Here is a 17,023-nt window from a genome sequence, read left to right as displayed (position 1 = left end):
TGAGTTAAACTTGGCCTTTTCGGCTGTATGGCACATGCCCATGCGGTCGGGCCCAAGGAGCGGCCTGTCCCGATTAGGAAGTATGCTTGTAAACCTGGACACCCAGGACTCATCACTCGTCTGGCACTGCTCCTGCAACACGACAGCCAGGAGGCAGCGATGTAACGGGTCCTGAGAACCAAGAAGGGCAGATTCCCCTCGCTTATACTAACAATAGATCTCGAATGATTTTTGTCAGGATGCCATTATGCAATGCCTGCAGTTGTCCAAAAGCCCTGCGGCCCTCATGGCAAAGCTTCGGACCCTCTTTCCGTGGCCGATCTCGGCTGGAACAATCCCTGCTTGTCTATTGGTTCGTATATTGAGTGGAGCTCTGCATGCCCGCCAGTGGTTCCCACCCCTCCCCAAAGTGAGCCGCTGAAGCAACTTTTTTTTGAACCTGGACAGTATGACTCGAATGAATCAAGACTATCCCTCTCCCTTCCTCGTCTTTGTCTTTCCTAAAAATCCAACTTTACCTCGAAAGCTGGCCAATTCCCCCTCGCCGCCTTTGACGAGAAGATCCTTCATTGACCCCTCACTCTTCCATCCCATTGACACTAGAACGGACGTCCTCGTGCTACCGCCACTCTCCGCCGCCGCTCCAAAGCACCGCCCTAGCTCCCTCGCCTCCTCGACTACATTCACTTGCTTCATCATGTGTCCCTCGTGCGAGCCCGAGCAGTCCAACGGAGCTGCCAATGGCAGCTCCAACGGCTCCAGTGGCACCAACGGTTCGTCAACATCCCAGGCCAGGCTGGCAGGAAACCTGAGCGAGAGAGCATGTGTCTCACTCCGATGACGGCGTCCGCTAACCAGTCACTTACAATGACGACAGGCTCCCATGCCGGCATGACGGGCATCCAGAGCCGCCACGTCAACCAGCAGCGGAACCCTTACGCCCCCGTCGGCGACTTTCTGTCCAACCTGAACAACTTCAAGATCATTGAGAGCACCCTCCGCGAGGGCGAGCAGTTCGCCAATGCCTTCTTTGACACTGTTAGTGTGCCTGGGTGCTGCTTCAATGCTATGCCCAACATTACTCGATACTGGTGACGCACAGGCGGGACAAATCTGACCAATTCTTGTTCCCGAAACTCAGGCCAAGAAGATCGAGATCGCCAAGGCACTCGACGACTTTGGTGTCGACTACATCGAGCTCACCAGCCCGGCGGCCTCGGAGCAGTCGCGCGCCGACTGTGAGGCGATCTGCAAGCTGGGCCTCAAAGCCAAGATCCTGACTCACATCAGGTGTCACATGGACGATGCTCGCATCGCCGTCGAGACCGGAGGTATGGTGCTGCCGCGCGCTGCCCCGAGACTCGGATAGATGCTAACTGTCACTACAGTTGATGGTGTCGATGTCGTCATTGGCACTTCGTCGTTCCTCATGGAGGTAGGTCCAGAATCGAGCGTCTGTGGCTGGCGTGAAAGTTTCTCGATGCTGAGACTGCTCTCGAACTATAGCACTCGCACGGGAAGGACATGACCTACATCACCAATGCCGCGATCGAGGTCATCAACTTCGTCAAGAGCAAGGGAATTGAGGTCAGGTGTGAGTAATACCCCATGTTCCAAGACCCCAACATGCTCTCACATCAGTAACCACGCTTTTGGTTCTAACACCGGATTCCGCATAGTCTCGTCGGAGGACTCGTTCCGCAGCAACCTCGTCGATCTGCTCAGCATCTATTCGACCGTGGACAAGATTGGAGTCAACCGGGTTGGCATTGCCGACACTGTTGGATGCGCCTCCCCGCGTCAGGGCAAGCTATACCTGCACCCCTTCGCTCTCACGCGCACGTGCATACGCTAATCCTTGTCCTCTTGTAGTGTACGATCTTGTCAAGACCCTGAGGGGAGTCGTCTCATGGTAAGCTGCATCCCTTGTGGAGTCCGTGCTCTAGGGCGCGTCCGATAACGGAGACGCTGACACGCCGACTAGTGATATCGAGACTCATTTCCACAACGATACCGGCTGTGCTATCTCAAATGCCTTCTGTGCTCTTGAGGCGGGCGCCACCCACGTGAGTTAGCTTGTGCGAGATGGTGAATTTTTTGCATGAACGACACATGCTGATTGCGAGTAGATCGACACCAGTGTCCTGGGTATTGGCGAGAGGAATGGCATCACGCCCCTGGGAGGTAGGCGTTTGGATTGCTTCCTTATCTCTAAGCCTCGCCAGTATCCCGCTAATCGTCAACGTGGCTATTAGGTCTCATGGCTCGCATGATTGTCGGCTCTAAGGAGTACGTTCTGAGCAAGTACAAGCTGCACAAGCTCAAGGAGATCGAGGAGCTTGTTGCCGAGGCTGTGCAGGTCAACATCCCCTTCAACAACCCTATCACTGGGTTCTGCGCCTTCACCCACAAGGCCGGAATCCACGCCAAGGCCATCCTGAACAACCCATCAACCTACGAGATTATCGTATGTGATCCTAGACCCAGCTACTTTGGAGTATTGCCATCACTAACTTATTCTTAACAGGACCCGGCGCTGTTCGGAATCACGCGCTATGTGCACTTCGCTAGTCGCCTGACTGGCTGGAACGCCATCAAGAGCAGAGTATCGCAGCTCAACATCGACATGACGGATGAGCAGTGCAAGCAGTGCACGGCCAAGATCAAGCTTCTGGCTGACATCAGGCCAATCGCCATCGACGACGCCGACTCGATCATCCATGCCTTCCACCGCAGCATTGTGGCTGGAAAGCCTATCGAGTCGCTGGGGAGCCTGCTACCCAACATGACTGCTGAGGAGAAGAGTGCGCTTGCCGACATGGAGAACCGCGGTCGAGAGCTCGACATGGCGGATGCGCCCCCGGCCAAGAAGGCCAAGGCCGAGATTGCGGCCTAAGACCAGACATCGCGGACATGATGGTGGAGGCACGATTGCATTTGACACTCGCCGGCTACCACGCCGACGAAGTGGACACACAGGAAAACAAAATGGGTGCCAAAAATAGTGTTTTGGGAAGGTATTTCAAAACAAAAGTATCATACCAGGTTCAGGATTGCGTGGCTTTATTTTGCTTGGTATCTAAATAGCTTAGCTACCGCCATTTGAGATATATGACGATGATTTTACGTTCAGCATCGCGAGGTACCTTCACACTCGGGCCGTAGAAGCATCACATGGGGCAGTGAGGTGAAGACGCTCAGGATGTCACGAGAAACCAGGTAGTCGGGCTTGGCTAAGAATTGACCTTCTGTGAGGGATGAATCGTGCTCGAATTATAGAATGATGACGACCCAGTACTAAATCTCTTATTGTCCCAAGCTACAGAGGGTGCAGGACTGCAGCCAGGAGCTCACGCCGAGTATAAAAACGCAGACCAAGAGGTCGGACCTGACGGTGGAGAAGATCTGGCCGTAGCGCAGGACGGACTCGGCATAGCCCCTGAAGGGGCCCGGCAGGAAGCTGGCGACGGTCCAGACGATGCCCGAGGGCGGGGCCCTGGCGCGGTCGAGGAAGAATCGGGACGTGATGAGGACGGCCTCGGCGGTGGCGAAGCCCCAGAAGAAGAGGTGCCGCCGCCCGGCGTCGTCGCCGTCGAGCAGGTCCGGGATACCGTCGGCGCTGGCGCGGGCGGCGCGGTCGCGGGCCTCGCGCGTGCCGTTGAAGCCGCTGAAGAGCGCCATGTACAGGCCCAGGCCCAGCGCCACGGCCAGGTGGAGCAGCCGCCAGGCGACGGCGTACGTGTCGACAGGCGGTGGGGCCGTTGCCTGTTGTTGAGGGGTGGTGCCGCCGCCGCCCATCATGCCGGGTGGGAACATTCCGGGTCCGCCGCCGGGCATCCCGCCGCCGCCCATCATCTGCGAGAGCAGCTTCATCATGGGGTCCTCGTCGGCGGCGCCTGGCGGGCCAGGGAAGGGTGGGGCACCGCCGGCGCCGGCGCCGGCTCGCGGGTCGAGGCCGAGCATAAGCTGGCGCAGCTGGGCCTCGGACATTTCGGGGGCGGCGGCAGACGGTGGCGTGGGCGGGGCCGGGGACGAGTCGGCGGGCTGCCGCGGGGTGGCGCGCGGGGCGTAGTAGTGCTCCGAGATGTCGACCTCGGCCGGGTCGGCGTGCTCGGCCGTTGCTGCTGCTGCCGGCTGCGCCGCCGCTGCGCTGTCGGACGGCTGCTCTGCTGTCGGCGGCTGTGGGATCGGGTCTGGCCGATAGGGTGTGTTGTTAGCCGCCATACATGGAAAGCGAACGAGCACATCGCGATAAATGTGAGGGGGGTTCCTCAAATCTGTCTTTACCTCTCTGCAGGCCGCCGCCAAGGCCGGTAATCTTGTTCAGCCTCGCGCTGCCACCGGCCTTGATCTTGGCCTCCCTGCGCTCCTTGCGTATCCTCGCCTGCTCCGCCGCCCTGGCGGCCGCGGCGTCCTCGGGCGACGTGGCGACGCCCTCGGTCATGTTTGCGAGCGGCGGGCGGGCCCGAATGTGTGTGCGTGTGGGGGTGTTGTGGGGGTGAAGATTGGTAGTTTCCGCTTCTGACCACCGTGATAGCGCAAAGCTATTTGATTCCTGGACTGGTAAATAAGCTGCTGTTTGGGCGCTGTCCAGGTGGTGCGAGAGGAGAAGGTTTAGGACCGAGCTGTTTGTTCTGTTCGCCTATGAAATGGCTACACCTGTCGTCACGAGAGCGGCCAATAAAGTAGAGTGGGCGCTTGCTCTTATCTTATCTCCAGCTTGAAAGATAGACCAAAAACATGCCACCCTGAGGATTCCATGGCGTATGCTCCCGGATCACCCACGAGTTGTTTATGCATTTGTATATGTATACTTTGGCAAGCCATTGCCATTTGTATCGTAAAATGGTATTTTTCTGAAGCAATTTCTAGGCACTTGTGGGGTATGAAAAGAAAAGTTCCAGGGGGCAGTTTCCTAAGTGAGTGGACACCAAAACGCAAATCCTCACCCCAAAAGCAAATTTCGGGAGCTCTTGCCTCAGCAAGGCGGACTGTAGATCACAACGACACAGCAATAGCAGCGCGGTACTCCTCTCTAACTCGCTTATAACTTACCTTTCAAAGGCCACCGACAGCGGCATTGTCCCACCCTCACCGCCCTTGCCCGACGGACGCTCGCCTTCTGGGAGCTTGCGGTCGAAGTCGTTAAGGAGACACCGCTTCGTCGCGCGCCAGTACGTCTTCCCAATGTTAGAGAGCACTATGTCGCAGTACTCCCCGGCGGCGCGCTGGCGGAACTCCTCATCAGATGCGCAGACATGGCGCAGAGAGCTTAGCGGCTTCCATAGCCCACTGAGGGAGTCGGGGTGGCTCGAAAGCCGGATCAACTCCCTGGTTGATTTGTACCCCTACGTCAACACCGGCACGCCTCCGACATTTCCGACAGGTTGTCCGGTCGGATATATTCCAGCCTATGAGGTAGAGCTGTGGCAACTTGAGAAGCATCGATGCTGATTGCTGTGCTACCGCGGCCGGCTTCGCACGCGGATCCAAGCCGTCGTTGGCACCCGAGTCGGCAGTCGGCATGCCATTGCCCGGGACGTCTCCGGGAGTCGCAGCAACCATATCTTGCCCGTCCTGGCCTTCAAAATAGAGAATGTTGTCGCTCCGTACCGACTTGTGGAGCCAGTTTACCATCTGTAGACTATGAAGCGCCTTGGAGAGTTTCTCTGCCAGCAGCAGCCTCTGGCCGATCTCGCACTTTTTCGTTTTGAGGAGGCCGAAGAGAGTCTTCTCTTGCATCCCACTCCGCGCTTTTCCCGGAATCTCGAAGACGATACCTATCCTCGAGTTCGCCTTGTCGCGCACGACGGCTTCTGGCCGGAGGGTCTGCAGCTTGTGATACGAGGTTGGCATCGTGGAGAAGAGACAGGAGGTTCGCGTGGCGGTAGAAGTGATCCAGGTTCACGGGTTTGCCGTAACGCGTCCACCCGAGCAGGACAGACCGACCGATGCGTTGCGACATGCACCGGACCGGGCTGAAGTCGGTTGTGCCGCTCGGGAAGTCGCCAACATCGAGAATCTGGAGACGAGTTACAGCCACACCGACGGAAGCGGGACCTCCCGTTTGGCATCTCGCCCTTGTTCTTGGCCAAGTCCGTGTCGCGCAGCAAGATATCGTTTCCCCTCTCGAGGTTCAGACGTGGCCATAACTTTGTCTTCGGCGAAGTACTCACCTCTCCCTCGCCTATGATGCCGCCGTAAAGAAGACGGTCTCGGTGCTGCGGCAGAGCGGCTGCCGGTCATGGTCGGTACCACTCGACTACGGGGGCGTAGCGTCCGGCTTCCCGGCTTGCCTTCATGGTGCTGCATTTTACCGCCCTGCCATTTGACATCAGGGTCAGCCGCGTCGCGCCGGCACCTGGCGTCGAGGGCTGGAAGTGGCTGTGGCTGTGCGGCTGGAGCCTCAGCACGCTTTTCAACATGGTGTTCCTCTTCCAGTGGGTGCTGAAGCACTCCTTGCTCATCACACCGTGGGCCCGCTACAGCTCCAGGTTTTTTCAATGGAGGCGGGTTGTGGTGGGGAATTTGATGCTGCTGCTGTGCCTTCTTCTCATTATTGGCGAGTATGTGGTTGTGCCCGCGGTCCTGTGCTCGCGCGTCATGCTGGACGACACATTTTCCAAAGTGCACCTGGCGGGTTTCGTCATACTAGCCTCTCCCACAATTTGTTTTTCGCTTTGGATAGTGCTCATCGTCCTGCAAGCGCTTTTCTCGACGCTGAGTGGCATATTTGTGACTTTAATGGGTCTACAGCTTGAAGCACGCCTTGTAGGGGCGTAGTTGTATAGACATAGTGCGAAGCCTGCAGCGGAAGGCAGGCTGCTCTGTAAGTCAAAAAGCGGGCGGCGCGGGCCTACAGAGATGAACAACGGGCCCGCCTCTAGCTCTGGAGCGTGTCAGCCAAGAGGTTGCTGATGGCGGCGATGATTCTTCCCAGTTGATACCGTCTGTGGCTCTTTGTGAACAGGAGATTTCGTTCACCTCCAGGCAGGATTTCGAGGCCCGAGGCCGGTCCCCCGCGTTCCACTATACGAAGAAGAGAGAGAGAGAGAGAGAGAAGGGGGAAGCCACAATGTGTACAAAAGCTTTACGGGACAGTGGATCTAGCTGGACCAGGAACCAAGCATCACCAGGACACACACGCACACATTTTGCAGAGCCTGGGAACTCCATGGCCTTGTTTGGGAGTGCTTTCTATCCAGGGGGCTTATTCTTGTGGCACTGCGTACTACCGCTTGTTGCTATCGACGCAAATGGTTTTACTCCCTGGCAAAGGCAGGCTAGCATCGCATCGACAGCCTCACGCGAAACCCAGAAGGTCTGGGAAGCCACCTGCTCTCGACAGTCTAGTCACCCTCGGTGAGCTCCATCCAGTAGGGGGCCAGCCAAATTCCTTCTACTCCTTGTCCGAGGAATACCTACTTACTGATCGTGACGAACCCATCTCGCAAGGGTGGCACACCGCCCACCACGCTTGATGCATGTTCTATACCCGAGCAACTGGCATCATTGGGCCGTTATTCCCTGTGTTCTCAAGTACCAGCAGCCCAATGCGAGTCCCAGGTCACGCACTGCCGTCAATCCTCCGACAAGATCGGCGAGCCATATCGACAGGCACTATCACATCAAAACTAGCGGCAAAGAGGATGTGGACAAGAACTATCGCGTCGATGACTAGCAGTAACAAGAAATGGGGCAAACTAGCTTGCTTCCATCACTTCCTTTCGGGGCTGGGGCGACGTGGGGCGTCTTCAGCCTTCTTCTCCTCCTCCTTTCCCCACGCCTCCTCCCTCTGCATCCGCCGCGCCTCCTCCTCCCACTCGGCGATCTCCTTCTTACTCTTAGCGATAGCCCGCCCCAGGACCTCGATAGTTTTCCTATTTTCCCTGACCGAGTCCGTGATAGACTCGGGCTCTCTCCTCTCGTCCCTCGAGATGGCCGATTTGCGGGCGCTTTGCGACAGGGCCGTCTGGTCCGACGGCGGCACGCTCGCGACCAGGCTCTCCATCGTCTCGAACCTCTCCTTTTGCTCCTCGAGCCGCCTGATCCTGTCCTGGGCTCCCTTCTTCAGCTCGCTGAGCTGGCGGAGCCGCTGCTCGTTCATGGTCATTATGCCCACTTGGGGTATGTGTGCCAGCGTCGGTCAGGAGCAAAGGTGGGGGTTCTTAGTAGGCAGGTACGAGTCTGGGGATTTTGCAAATATTGGATTGGGTGTTCTGGGGAAAGAGGGAAAGAAGGAGAACCGGCGAGGGGGAAAGGCAAATAAATACAGGGAGACGGCATGTCGGAGCAGAGGATGCGAGGTTAGAGGGCATCTGCGAGAATCAGCAGCACGCACACAATCAACCACGCTGTATCATGGCGCGTTGGCCGGCCGGGGAGGGAGCAGGCCAATACAAACCATATTGTTCGTAGCGAATTCGCGTTGAAAGCCCGGTCGAGACAGCCCGGCGCCTCGTCCATGTACCCGCGATATTACTATATGGACAGACTACTATTTTTTGAGCCTGGGACGGGAAAGCGCAACTTCCCCCATTCGCCGAACACAGTCAAAACAATGGCCATGACAGTCTCGTGGGAGGGAAAATGCGTGACGTGGAGCCGCGGGCAGCGTCTGGCCGTCGCTGTAACCTGGTGGAGCAAGCTGTCTCACCAAAGCACATTGGACATGCCGGGGGTGACGACAGTCTCGCAGATCACTCTTCTCAGACTTGGTCCGGAGTGAGTGGCGTCCTACCTGCTGCAGTCACTGCCTGTTTCTTCATGTCACTTGTCGTGGACCATGATCTTGCTTAGCTATCCGCCGCCATCCTGCCGTCCGGCTGGAAAGGGAATAGAACATAAAAGTATCGAGGAAATTAGTGAGGTTGCATAGATGGATTGGTCTCTAGGCGTTGCCCTGTGTCGCCTTGTGTATTTAAAGTCGCAGTGAGCGCTTCCTTAGAAAAACAAGAAAAGGGATGCCATAGACAAGAAAACACTAATGGCTAGCAAGAAAATGCCATCTTTCAAGCAAACCAAAATGGTTTAACTCTGCTACAAGCTCTACGTCTTGACGTAATCACATGTACTCCTCTCTCGCCTTTTCGATTCTGCCCGCTCTATAAGAACCGCTCCCCTAAAAGAACCACCAGTCCGACAAAAACCTGCCGCCTGCTTTTGAATCCCACCTGGCCTGTGCCGCTTCCAAGTACAGTCCCAAAATACCCGCCACTCGCTGGCTCGCCGATGAGTCTGGGTGATTCGAAACCCGTCCATCAACACGAGGCATTATGAGTGTTTATGACAGGGGGTTTAGGGAGTAGCCTTGCTCATGCTAATGAGACGCTTGATGCCGACCTATGAGGACATCCATCAGTAACCATTTCTACGGTTCTCATTATTGAAGGGGTGTCAATCATTCTCACCATCCATTGTCCGCACTCGTCAGTCTTCTCCGTCTGGATCTGGACCTGAAGACGGTGCGCGCCGTCGTAGTCCTTGGACTCAATGGCTGCAGCGATCTGGGCCAGCTGACCAATGGTCTCCGGCCTGATGAGCTCTTCGTTGTTCAGATGGTCAAACAGGATGTTGAGACGCTTCTGCGTATCCTTGACCTGCGGCGCAAAAGATGCGGGCGCCTTGGCGGCCACGCGCTGCATGTCACGGCTGAAGATGTCCACCAGCGGCTGCGCAGCGGCAGGGATATGTGACCTGTCCCCTGCGGGGTGCTTCGCTTTTGGAGGTGCCCCAGCACGCGGGGGAGGTGGCGTAGGTGTGCTCGCAGCACCCGGCGGGGGTCCAGCGTTGGCGCCCGGGGGCGGCCCCACGGGCGGAGGACCACCCTGAGGCATCCCCGCGTTGTACGGCGATGGTGCATACCCCGCCTGGTGGCCAGGAGGAGCCGCTGAGGGCTGCTGCGGCGCGGGAGCATACGGGTTGGCAGGAGGAGGTCTGTTCATGGCTGGAGGGGGAAGCGCTGAGTTGCCTGCCGGCGCTCCGTATTGTGGCTGCTGAGCTGCCGGGGCCGGCGCATACCTGTTCGACGGCGGCGCCGTCGAGGCGGCAGCGCTATACGGAGATGCGGTGCGGGGAGGGTGCGCATGCATCGCCATGCCAGGGCCAGCCGGAGGCGGCGCATAGGACGACGTGGCCGTCGAAGGTGGCCTGTTGAGCGCGTGGGCAGATGGCGGCGAGCTGACAAGAGGCGAGGTGACGCGGGGAGGGGCGGCGCCCGCCTTGGGTGGCGGAGGTGGAGGCGTGGCGGCACCCCTTTGGTCGAGGTAAGGGCTCTGCGGCGGCGGCGGCAGAACCTGGCCCTGCTGCTGGCCGCCAAAGGGAGCCGTGACAGGCGCGACGCTCGGCGTCGACCGACGAGGCGGGGGAGCCTTGGTGACCATGGGGACGTCGTTCCATGTACCCACGTCCTTGACAATCCTGGGCGGCGCGCCCGCCGATGGCGTCGCGTTCCGCGGAGGAGGCGCCCCGTAGGCAGGCTGCGGCTGCCCGTAGCCCACCGCTGGCGGTGCGTATCCCCCACCTGTCTGCTGGGCTGGCGCGTAGGCTGAAGTCTGCTGTGGTGCGTATGCCGAATTTTGCTGGGGCGGTGCGTACGCCGAGTTTGGCTGGTAGGGGGAGGCTCCAGAAGGCGCGTACGGGGATGCCGAAGGAGCATAGAGGTTGGCTGCCGGTGCCGCCGGTGTGGGGGTGCCGTACGGGGTTTGCGATGGAGCTGGCCCTGGGGCGCCGTAAGGGTTCTGCGGCGCAGCCGGCTGGGGAGGCTGGTATCCAACAGGGGCCTGCCTCGACGAGGCGCGGGCTGCCGGGGCCTGCGCCCTGGCGGCAGCGGGCTTGGCCTGAGATTGGCCCGTGGCAAGTTGCAGCCTGGTCCTCGCAACCTCGGCCGCAGGGTACGCTGCGGGCACAAGGGAGAGATATCTCTGTGCCACAGCCAGCTGGCCATGAGCTGCCACGATGTCTGCGTACTCGGTGTACTTGTCGTACAGAGCCGCCAGCTTCCAGTCCGACGTCTTGCTCGTCTCCGAGTCCTCAAACTTAGTGACCTGGCGGAACACCGTGACCTTCTCGATTAGCTGCTGCAGGGCCCGGGCGTGGACTGAAAAGGTGTTGTCGCCCGACTCCTCCTTGACTTCAGCCTGCTCACTCTCCTCCAGTGCGGCAATCCAGATGTCAACGACCTTCTCGAGCTTCGAGCCGACCAGGTAGCAGAAAGACGCGTCCTGGTGGGACCCCGACTCGAAGATGCGGTCACCCAGCGCCTCGCACAGGTCAGGAAACTCCTCGGGCTTGGCGAATGTGCACAGCGTCGCCATCGTCTCCTTCCAGTCGGCAAGATCTGCGTTGTATACGACGTCCCACAGGTTCTGGTTGATGACCGATCCGAGCAGGCGCAGGTAGCTGGGCGTGCCCTTCTTCTGGCCGATATAGGCCGTCTGTACCTGATCCACGAGCTCTTTCCCGCCGCAGTTGGCAATCAGGAACGCATCCGCAATGCGGTCTGCCTTGATGCAGATTTCAACAGCTTTGGTGAAGTTTCCAAGCATGATTGCCTTGGTGACCGAGTCCTCAAGGGACGTGTTACCCTCGCGCAGTAGATGGAAAGGACTCTCCGTCTTGGCGCCCTTGGTGGCAGCCAGACCGGCCAAGAAGTCGTCTCCCTCGGCTCCGTCGGCAAAAAAGGTGGACAGGCGGTTCTTCTTGTGCCTCTTGAATGACTCCTTGGGAGCCGGGGCGGCCGTCTCGTCCGCGTCCTCGACTGCGTCTTCACCCTGGCTCTCTGGAGCCGCGTCCTCCTCCTCCTCTTCGACAGACAATCCCAGGTACTCGATAACCTGCTTACGCGGGTTCTCAGCAACCAGCGTCTCCATAAGCTTCCAATCTGCCGTCTCCTGCTCCGTCTTGGCCTCCTCGCGGTGTGACTCGCAGATGGCCTTGAGATCACCCGCTTTCAGTGCCTCCTCGAACTTCTCGGTAGCGGTGCCGACCTCAGAGTCCACGGCAAAGTGCGATATGGTGACCTCCGACGACCTGGGTTGGCCGGGAGCAGTCTGCTTCGCCTTGTAAACCACAACCTTGCCGCCGAATCCGAACGAGGCGCCGATTGGGCGCTGGTACCAGGTGGGGGCCTTGGTCAGAGTAAAAGAGGCCCCCTGAGGCTGCGTCTGAGCCTTGGTGAAGAAATCCTCGCCGTCCAGGTTGTTCTGGGCAGCCGCCTGGGTCGCCGTGGGGTTGGTGTTCTGGAGGGTCTGGATTGCGATCTTGCCGTCGAACGAGGCGGTGGCCGAAAGGTTGGGGTTGCTGGGGTTGAAACGGGTGAGGAAGGTCCAGTTGGTGACTTCGGGGAACTCGCCGTATCGTTCACCGGTCTGTGGGTTCCAGACGATGGTCCTGTTGTCCTTGCCACAAGAAATAAGGATATCGCTGTCCTGCTGGCACCAGGACACGGACAGCACGCCCTGCTCGTGCCCCTGAAGAGTACGCTCGGGCGCATTGGAGTTGCGCAGATCCCAGAGGAAGATGACGGGCATGGTGTCGTCGGGAGTGGCCGTCAGAAGCTTGGTCGAGTTGTTGGGGTCCCAAGCAATGGCGCTAACGGCCTTGCGGCTGTTGTTCAGCGTCAGTGACGCCTTCTTCGTCTTCAGATCCCAGACCGTGACAAAGCCGCCCGAGCCGCCAGTGGCTAAAATATGCGGAACCTTCCTGTTCCAGGCGACACACTCGAGATCCTGGGCGGCGGCGGTCCCAAGGCGAAACGGGTTGGATATGTCGTTGACATCGTATATAAACAGCTCCCCCTTGGCGCCAGCGGTGGCCAATATTTGGGGTCTCAGAGGGTTGAACTGCAGCGACTTGATGGCGCCCGTGTGCTTGGTGGTGCGTGAGATGTGGGCATCGTCGTCGCCGTCGATCAGCCCCTCGGCGTCCCATAGGTCCAGCGAGCCGTTCTCGAGCGCACCAGCAATGATGCCGTATGGGTAGTCCTCGTTCGGCGGACCCCATGCGATGTCAAAGAACCTGCGGCGGACGGTGTCAGCGGACCGAGAGAATCGCATCATGGGAAGCAAGCAGCAGCCCGGCCAAGCAGCACCCATTCATACCTCGAGTCCGCGCTAATGCTAGCAATGGGCTGGAGCTCCAGGCCCTGCTGCTCGTCTTCCAGCTTCAAATCCCAGAGCTCAAGCTTGGTCTCATCCGAGAAGTCGGCGTCGACGGCGCCGGCGCGGGTTCCTGTGACCAGCAAGGGCCTGGCGGTTCCCTGAGACCAGGCAAAGGCCGCAGTCCGCGGTATCTCCCTCAGCTTAACCATGGCGGCAAGGTCGTATGCGCCGGAAAATCCGTGATTGGGCTGCAGAGAGGTTGGCGGCGGGCAACACTGGGTGCGCCGCTAGACTCAAGATGCGAAAAGGCGGGTTGGGCCAGCCGTTGCCCGATTTCGGCTAGGGTTACTTGGATGGGTGGATGGGTGTATGGATGGGAGCGCGGGCCGCTCTGTAAGGGGGAGGAATGTCGGCAAAGAGAAACTGGCTTGTTGTGAAGAAGACGACGGCGGGTGAGGTCGCCAGGTCGCCAGAGGTGGTTGTAAGAGGGCGAGGCCAATGGATGGTGGGCAATGTGTCCAGTGGGCAGCAACCCCACTGTGCCGCCGGTCCGTGCCCTCTCCTGATAGGCTGGCGACACGGCGCGCCTGGGGTGTGAACAAACTCCGGTGAGCTTGCAGCCACTGCTTCAATGAGATACTCATTGGTATAATTTTCCAACAGCAGCGCCGCTCCCGACAGCGTCCAAAATGACGGACTCGACCCGTTGGAAGGCCACCCTCTATGTGGGCGGCCTCTCCAATCTTGTCACCGCTGCCACGATCCACGATGCGTTCATCCCTTTTGGCGAGATCGCCGACGTGAAGCTACCCAAGAACGACAACCCCAAGTCTGCCGAAACCCACAGGGGCTTCGCCTATGTCGAGTTCGAGGACGCCGACGACGCCAAGGAGGCCATGGACAACATGGACCAGGCCGAGCTCTTTGGCCGCATCATAAAAGTCCACGCCGCCAAACCGCCCAAGAGCACTCAGGAGGGGGGGCTTGGGAGCAGGACAGCCGTGTGGGAACAGGTACGTGCTCTGATTTAGCGAGACCCTGATTTTCTGCCACCAGTCCGTGACACGGAGCACTGATCCGCGACTATAGGAGGGATGGATCGCGCAAAATGCCGTCGGTGACGAAGACCGGCTTCAAGATCCATCGAATGGGGTTGAACCTGAAGCACTTGTCGATGACCCAATGCAAGGTCTCGAGGGTCTTGATGTTGCAGGTCCACGCGCCGAGTAACGGACTCGGGGCATTCTACTTTTCTTGTACTGCATAGCAAAGGCGTTGGATTGGCGTTTTTAGTGTGCCGGGAACGGATTCACATTGAACAGGCACTTGAACTCGGGGCATGCCTCTGATATGCCACCTATATGTATTGCCAACCAAGACGGGTGATATGAAAACGGCAACAAATCTTCACGAACAGGCGCAAATACCCGGCGCGCGGGGCAAAGCAACACGTTGAAGCCTGTCCTCACTCCCAAGTCTCCCGGGCGGTGCCTACATCCTGTGCTGCACGTTTCTTGCCGATCTCACATCCTCCTCCCTTAGTGCGAAGCCTCCTTCTTCTCCTCCGAGTGCTGGTCCGAGTGGTCCGAGTGGTGAGCGCCCTCGTGCTTATCGGCGGCGCGGTTCTGGCGCTTCAGGCGGATGGTCCTGTCGGTCATGAAGTGTCGTAGGCTGGAGTAGCCGGCGGCCAGTAGGGCAAAACCAACGACGACACCTGCGGGCGCATCAGTCAGCAGAACGTCCTAGGCATGCGCGCCCGCACCACTTGGCCCAGAGAACCTGATAAGCCGGCCTCTAGACACACATACCGAGAGGGAACAGCTCCGGGGGGATCTTCTTCAGGCGGCGAAGACGCTGCGAGACGGTGTGGGCTGCGCGCGGTGGAAAAGTTAAATCGTAAGCCATTGGCCTTTCATGTTCAAACGGTGCTCGACAATAAGGCGCTTCGTCAAGAGGCCATCGCGGGGCTAAGTGGCCGGGTATTTGCCATACCGGCTTGCTCCTCCTTCTGTGGGAACTGTTAGCATCTGATCGTCCCAATCACCCGTCGTCATCGCCATCTAGAAAATGAGGGGCCGTACGGGAACCGGGCGCATGAGCCGGCGCGTCGGCTGGAACATGCGGAGCGACTGCGAGGGATGCATCTTGCAGGGCTGTTACGGAATGGAGAGGCGGATTGACGACGAATTGAGGCAACAATTTCCTGCGCCCTCACTTGCTGCGGTCGGGTCGATGGAGGTAAGTTTCGGGTCCAAGCAAGTCTTGATGGGGTGATGTGTGGGTCGCCAGAAAGGAAAGCCACACCCGGCTACCGGCCCAGCCACGCAGGGCCACAGAAGGAACCCTTAGCCAGAGCAACCAAAACAACGACACCAAAGGCTACTACCTCCAATTCTTGTTCAGGACCCTTTGCGGCGAGCGCCACAGAGGCAAGGGTTTCCCTCCACCAACAACAGAGACGTCACCAGCGCCACCGTCGGCCTAGGACGGGACTGGTGGTAGGCCCGCCTCCAGCCCCGCAATGTGACTGCGGATCACCTTCTCCTTTTCCTCCGCCTCCGCCTCGGCGGCGCCAGTACCAGCGGCAGAAACGGCAGCCGCCGGGTTATCGAAGCGGGGTTAGATGGCTGAATCGGCCGCGACGGGCCACGGGCACCCACTCCCTCCTGCCGCGCGTACTGGCAGAGCCCTGCCTGCGGGCGGTATTGTTTGCGGGGCACCTGGGTCATTGGTTTGTTCCTCACAAAATGAACGTCCCACCCCTTTTTTACCACCAAGGATATCACAGGGCTGTAGTTGTAGCTTGGTTTCGAGGCTCTGGCAACCCCTAAAGTTATCATATCTCCTGGTCTCATTTACCCTGCCCGGCTCCGCGCCTGTCGGCCGTCTTACCCCTAACCGTCTCGATGTCGACTTATGTGTTTCACTCCTCTTGAATTGTTAAGCCCACCTCCTACCGGCGACGCACTTCTTTTCCACCCACCAAAAGGTCCCGAGCCGGCCCTGGTGACAGCCTCCGAAACCGATGAAGCTCGAGCGAACATCTAGCGCACTCTCGAGCTGTTGTTATCCAAGAGCCAGCATGAGCATTCGGCTTCAAGGAGTCGGCCTTTGTTTTGCCTTTGAAACTTGCCTGACTGGGCTCCCGCCAGTAGGATGGTTTAGACTAGCGAAACAAATGTCTGCCTGTTTGGGTTTCTGGCGTTAGACGGTCTTCAGCTGGTTGATGTTGTGAATGCTTAAACCAGCAGGTTCTTTCATTGCAACGTTTGACTGATTCAAATCTACGAAGAAAAAGATAGCATGCTGATTTTGAGGAGTTATCTTTGAGCTCGCAGGATGGGGTTTGAATGAAGCCCTGTACTTCTCTAAGCCCTCTTATACGAGGTATTGGACTGTACTGGTGATGGGGGTCAACAAGCTATCACCTTCTCCTCCAAGTTTAGCATGCTATAAACTTGACCTCATGGATTGAGTTGAAGCAAAACTCGGTTGGTGTGGCCTCAGGTGGGCATGTTTGCCCATGACCTTCTCCTCCATGTAAAATAACAGGACAAGACCAAGGCCAATAAGCGGATGATTCAATGAAGTACATATGTACTTGCGGAACCAGAGCGGCAGAGTGGCAGAGCGGCAGAGTAAAAGTTTACATGTTCTATCTACGCCAGCAGGATTCACGTTACCCTTCCACGGTCTGGACAAAAAAGTCCGGACCGCAATTTTTTTCCCCACCTAAACTCTACCTCTCCCAACACAATTGCACCAGCACCAAAGCCAAACAACATGCCCGCGCCGCATTCTACACCTAAAAAAAAACACGCGTTCAAGGGATTTGTGATTATCTTAATGCAAAAAGCATTACTTATAGCTACAATAACGTTTTTCGCTTTTTATAAATGCAAAGGGTAAAATAATTGCAGATT

The 17,023-nt window shown here is 58.2% G+C and overlaps 7 protein-coding genes across 8 annotated transcripts; 3 read left to right on the top strand and 4 right to left on the bottom strand.

Moving 5' to 3' along the window:
• The first annotated feature begins 421 nt into the window (after positions 1-421).
• On the top strand, positions 422-3,135 carry GGTG_04279. Of its 2 annotated transcripts, XM_009222072.1 has the most exons (11): positions 422-773; positions 878-1,038; positions 1,142-1,331; positions 1,389-1,435; positions 1,507-1,594; positions 1,680-1,805; positions 1,873-1,912; positions 1,985-2,066; positions 2,130-2,184; positions 2,256-2,467; positions 2,528-3,135. In XM_009222072.1, exons 1-11 carry the CDS (start codon positions 449-451, stop codon positions 2,894-2,896), a joined length of 1,695 nt encoding a protein of 564 aa, XP_009220336.1. In that variant the 5' UTR covers positions 422-448; the 3' UTR covers positions 2,897-3,135. The 2 variants fall into 2 exon arrangements, with proteins under 2 accessions (XP_009220336.1, XP_009220337.1); XM_009222073.1 differs by having other exon boundaries at positions 1,985-2,184.
• GGTG_04278 (hypothetical protein) lies at positions 2,959-4,867 on the bottom strand. Its single transcript, XM_009222071.1, has 2 exons — positions 4,288-4,867; positions 2,959-4,193 (listed from the first exon to the last, which is right to left on the bottom strand). Exons 1-2 carry the CDS (start codon positions 4,442-4,444, stop codon positions 3,307-3,309), a joined length of 1,044 nt encoding a protein of 347 aa, XP_009220335.1. The 5' UTR covers positions 4,445-4,867; the 3' UTR covers positions 2,959-3,306.
• GGTG_04277 (hypothetical protein) lies at positions 4,734-7,591 on the top strand. The gene is made up of 2 exons (XM_009222070.1): positions 4,734-4,919; positions 5,065-7,591. The coding sequence occupies exon 2, from the start codon at positions 6,301-6,303 to the stop codon at positions 6,781-6,783; it is 483 nt and encodes a 160-aa protein (XP_009220334.1). The 5' UTR covers positions 4,734-4,919; positions 5,065-6,300; the 3' UTR covers positions 6,784-7,591.
• Positions 7,592-7,717: 126 nt separating this feature from the next.
• Positions 7,718-8,113, bottom strand: GGTG_04276 (hypothetical protein; the record flags this gene model as incomplete). Its single annotated transcript, XM_009222069.1, has 1 exon — positions 7,718-8,113. One exon carries the CDS (start codon positions 8,111-8,113, stop codon positions 7,718-7,720), a length of 396 nt encoding a protein of 131 aa, XP_009220333.1.
• A 739-nt stretch (positions 8,114-8,852) lies between these two features.
• Positions 8,853-13,565, bottom strand: GGTG_04275 (protein transporter SEC31). The gene is made up of 3 exons (XM_009222068.1): positions 13,101-13,565; positions 9,411-13,017; positions 8,853-9,342 (listed from the first exon to the last, which is right to left on the bottom strand). The coding sequence occupies exons 1-3, from the start codon at positions 13,307-13,309 to the stop codon at positions 9,298-9,300; spliced, it is 3,861 nt and encodes a 1,286-aa protein (XP_009220332.1). The 5' UTR covers positions 13,310-13,565; the 3' UTR covers positions 8,853-9,297.
• Positions 13,566-13,715: 150 nt separating this feature from the next.
• On the top strand, positions 13,716-14,609 carry GGTG_04274 (nuclear cap-binding protein). Its single transcript, XM_009222067.1, has 2 exons — positions 13,716-14,113; positions 14,190-14,609. The coding sequence occupies exons 1-2, from the start codon at positions 13,790-13,792 to the stop codon at positions 14,328-14,330; spliced, it is 465 nt and encodes a 154-aa protein (XP_009220331.1). The 5' UTR covers positions 13,716-13,789; the 3' UTR covers positions 14,331-14,609.
• Positions 14,311-15,350, bottom strand: GGTG_04273 (hypothetical protein). Its single transcript, XM_009222066.1, has 4 exons — positions 15,182-15,350; positions 15,093-15,108; positions 14,909-14,971; positions 14,311-14,814 (listed from the first exon to the last, which is right to left on the bottom strand). Exons 1-4 carry the CDS (start codon positions 15,242-15,244, stop codon positions 14,639-14,641), a joined length of 318 nt encoding a protein of 105 aa, XP_009220330.1. The 5' UTR covers positions 15,245-15,350; the 3' UTR covers positions 14,311-14,638.
• Positions 15,351-17,023: the final 1,673 nt, after the last annotated feature.

Source organism: Gaeumannomyces tritici (genome assembly GCF_000145635.1).
Source record: "Gaeumannomyces tritici R3-111a-1 unplaced genomic scaffold supercont2.2, whole genome shotgun sequence".
NCBI lineage: Eukaryota > Fungi > Ascomycota > Sordariomycetes > Magnaporthales > Magnaporthaceae > Gaeumannomyces > Gaeumannomyces tritici.
This window is presented reverse-complemented; position numbering and strand designations above follow the sequence as displayed.

Excerpts from the sequence above, each read along its gene's own strand:
- GGTG_04279 (XM_009222072.1), top strand. The coding sequence starts at position 449 with ATGACTCGAATGAATCAAGACTATCCCTCTCCCTTCCTCGTCTTTGTC. Across the intron at positions 774-877 it reads CGGCTCCAGTGGCACCAACG|GCTCCCATGCCGGCATGACG; the intron begins GTTCGTCAACAT and ends CAATGACGACAG. Across the intron at positions 1,039-1,141 it reads CCAATGCCTTCTTTGACACT|GCCAAGAAGATCGAGATCGC; the intron begins GTTAGTGTGCCT and ends CCCGAAACTCAG.
- GGTG_04278 (XM_009222071.1), bottom strand. The coding sequence starts at position 4,444 with ATGACCGAGGGCGTCGCCACGTCGCCCGAGGACGCCGCGGCCGCCAGG. Across the intron at positions 4,194-4,287 it reads TGGCGGCGGCCTGCAGAGAG|ACCCGATCCCACAGCCGCCG; the intron begins GTAAAGACAGAT and ends CCTATCGGCCAG.
- GGTG_04277 (XM_009222070.1), top strand. The coding sequence starts at position 6,301 with ATGGTGCTGCATTTTACCGCCCTGCCATTTGACATCAGGGTCAGCCGC.
- GGTG_04275 (XM_009222068.1), bottom strand. The coding sequence starts at position 13,309 with ATGGTTAAGCTGAGGGAGATACCGCGGACTGCGGCCTTTGCCTGGTCT. Across the intron at positions 13,018-13,100 it reads AGCATTAGCGCGGACTCGAG|GTTCTTTGACATCGCATGGG; the intron begins GTATGAATGGGT and ends CGTCCGCCGCAG. Across the intron at positions 9,343-9,410 it reads ACGAGTGCGGACAATGGATG|GTCGGCATCAAGCGTCTCAT; the intron begins GTGAGAATGATT and ends ATGTCCTCATAG.
- GGTG_04274 (XM_009222067.1), top strand. The coding sequence starts at position 13,790 with ATGACGGACTCGACCCGTTGGAAGGCCACCCTCTATGTGGGCGGCCTC. Across the intron at positions 14,114-14,189 it reads GGACAGCCGTGTGGGAACAG|GAGGGATGGATCGCGCAAAA; the intron begins GTACGTGCTCTG and ends CCGCGACTATAG.
- GGTG_04273 (XM_009222066.1), bottom strand. The coding sequence starts at position 15,244 with ATGCATCCCTCGCAGTCGCTCCGCATGTTCCAGCCGACGCGCCGGCTC. Across the intron at positions 14,815-14,908 it reads CCCGGAGCTGTTCCCTCTCG|GTGTCGTCGTTGGTTTTGCC; the intron begins GTATGTGTGTCT and ends ATGCGCCCGCAG.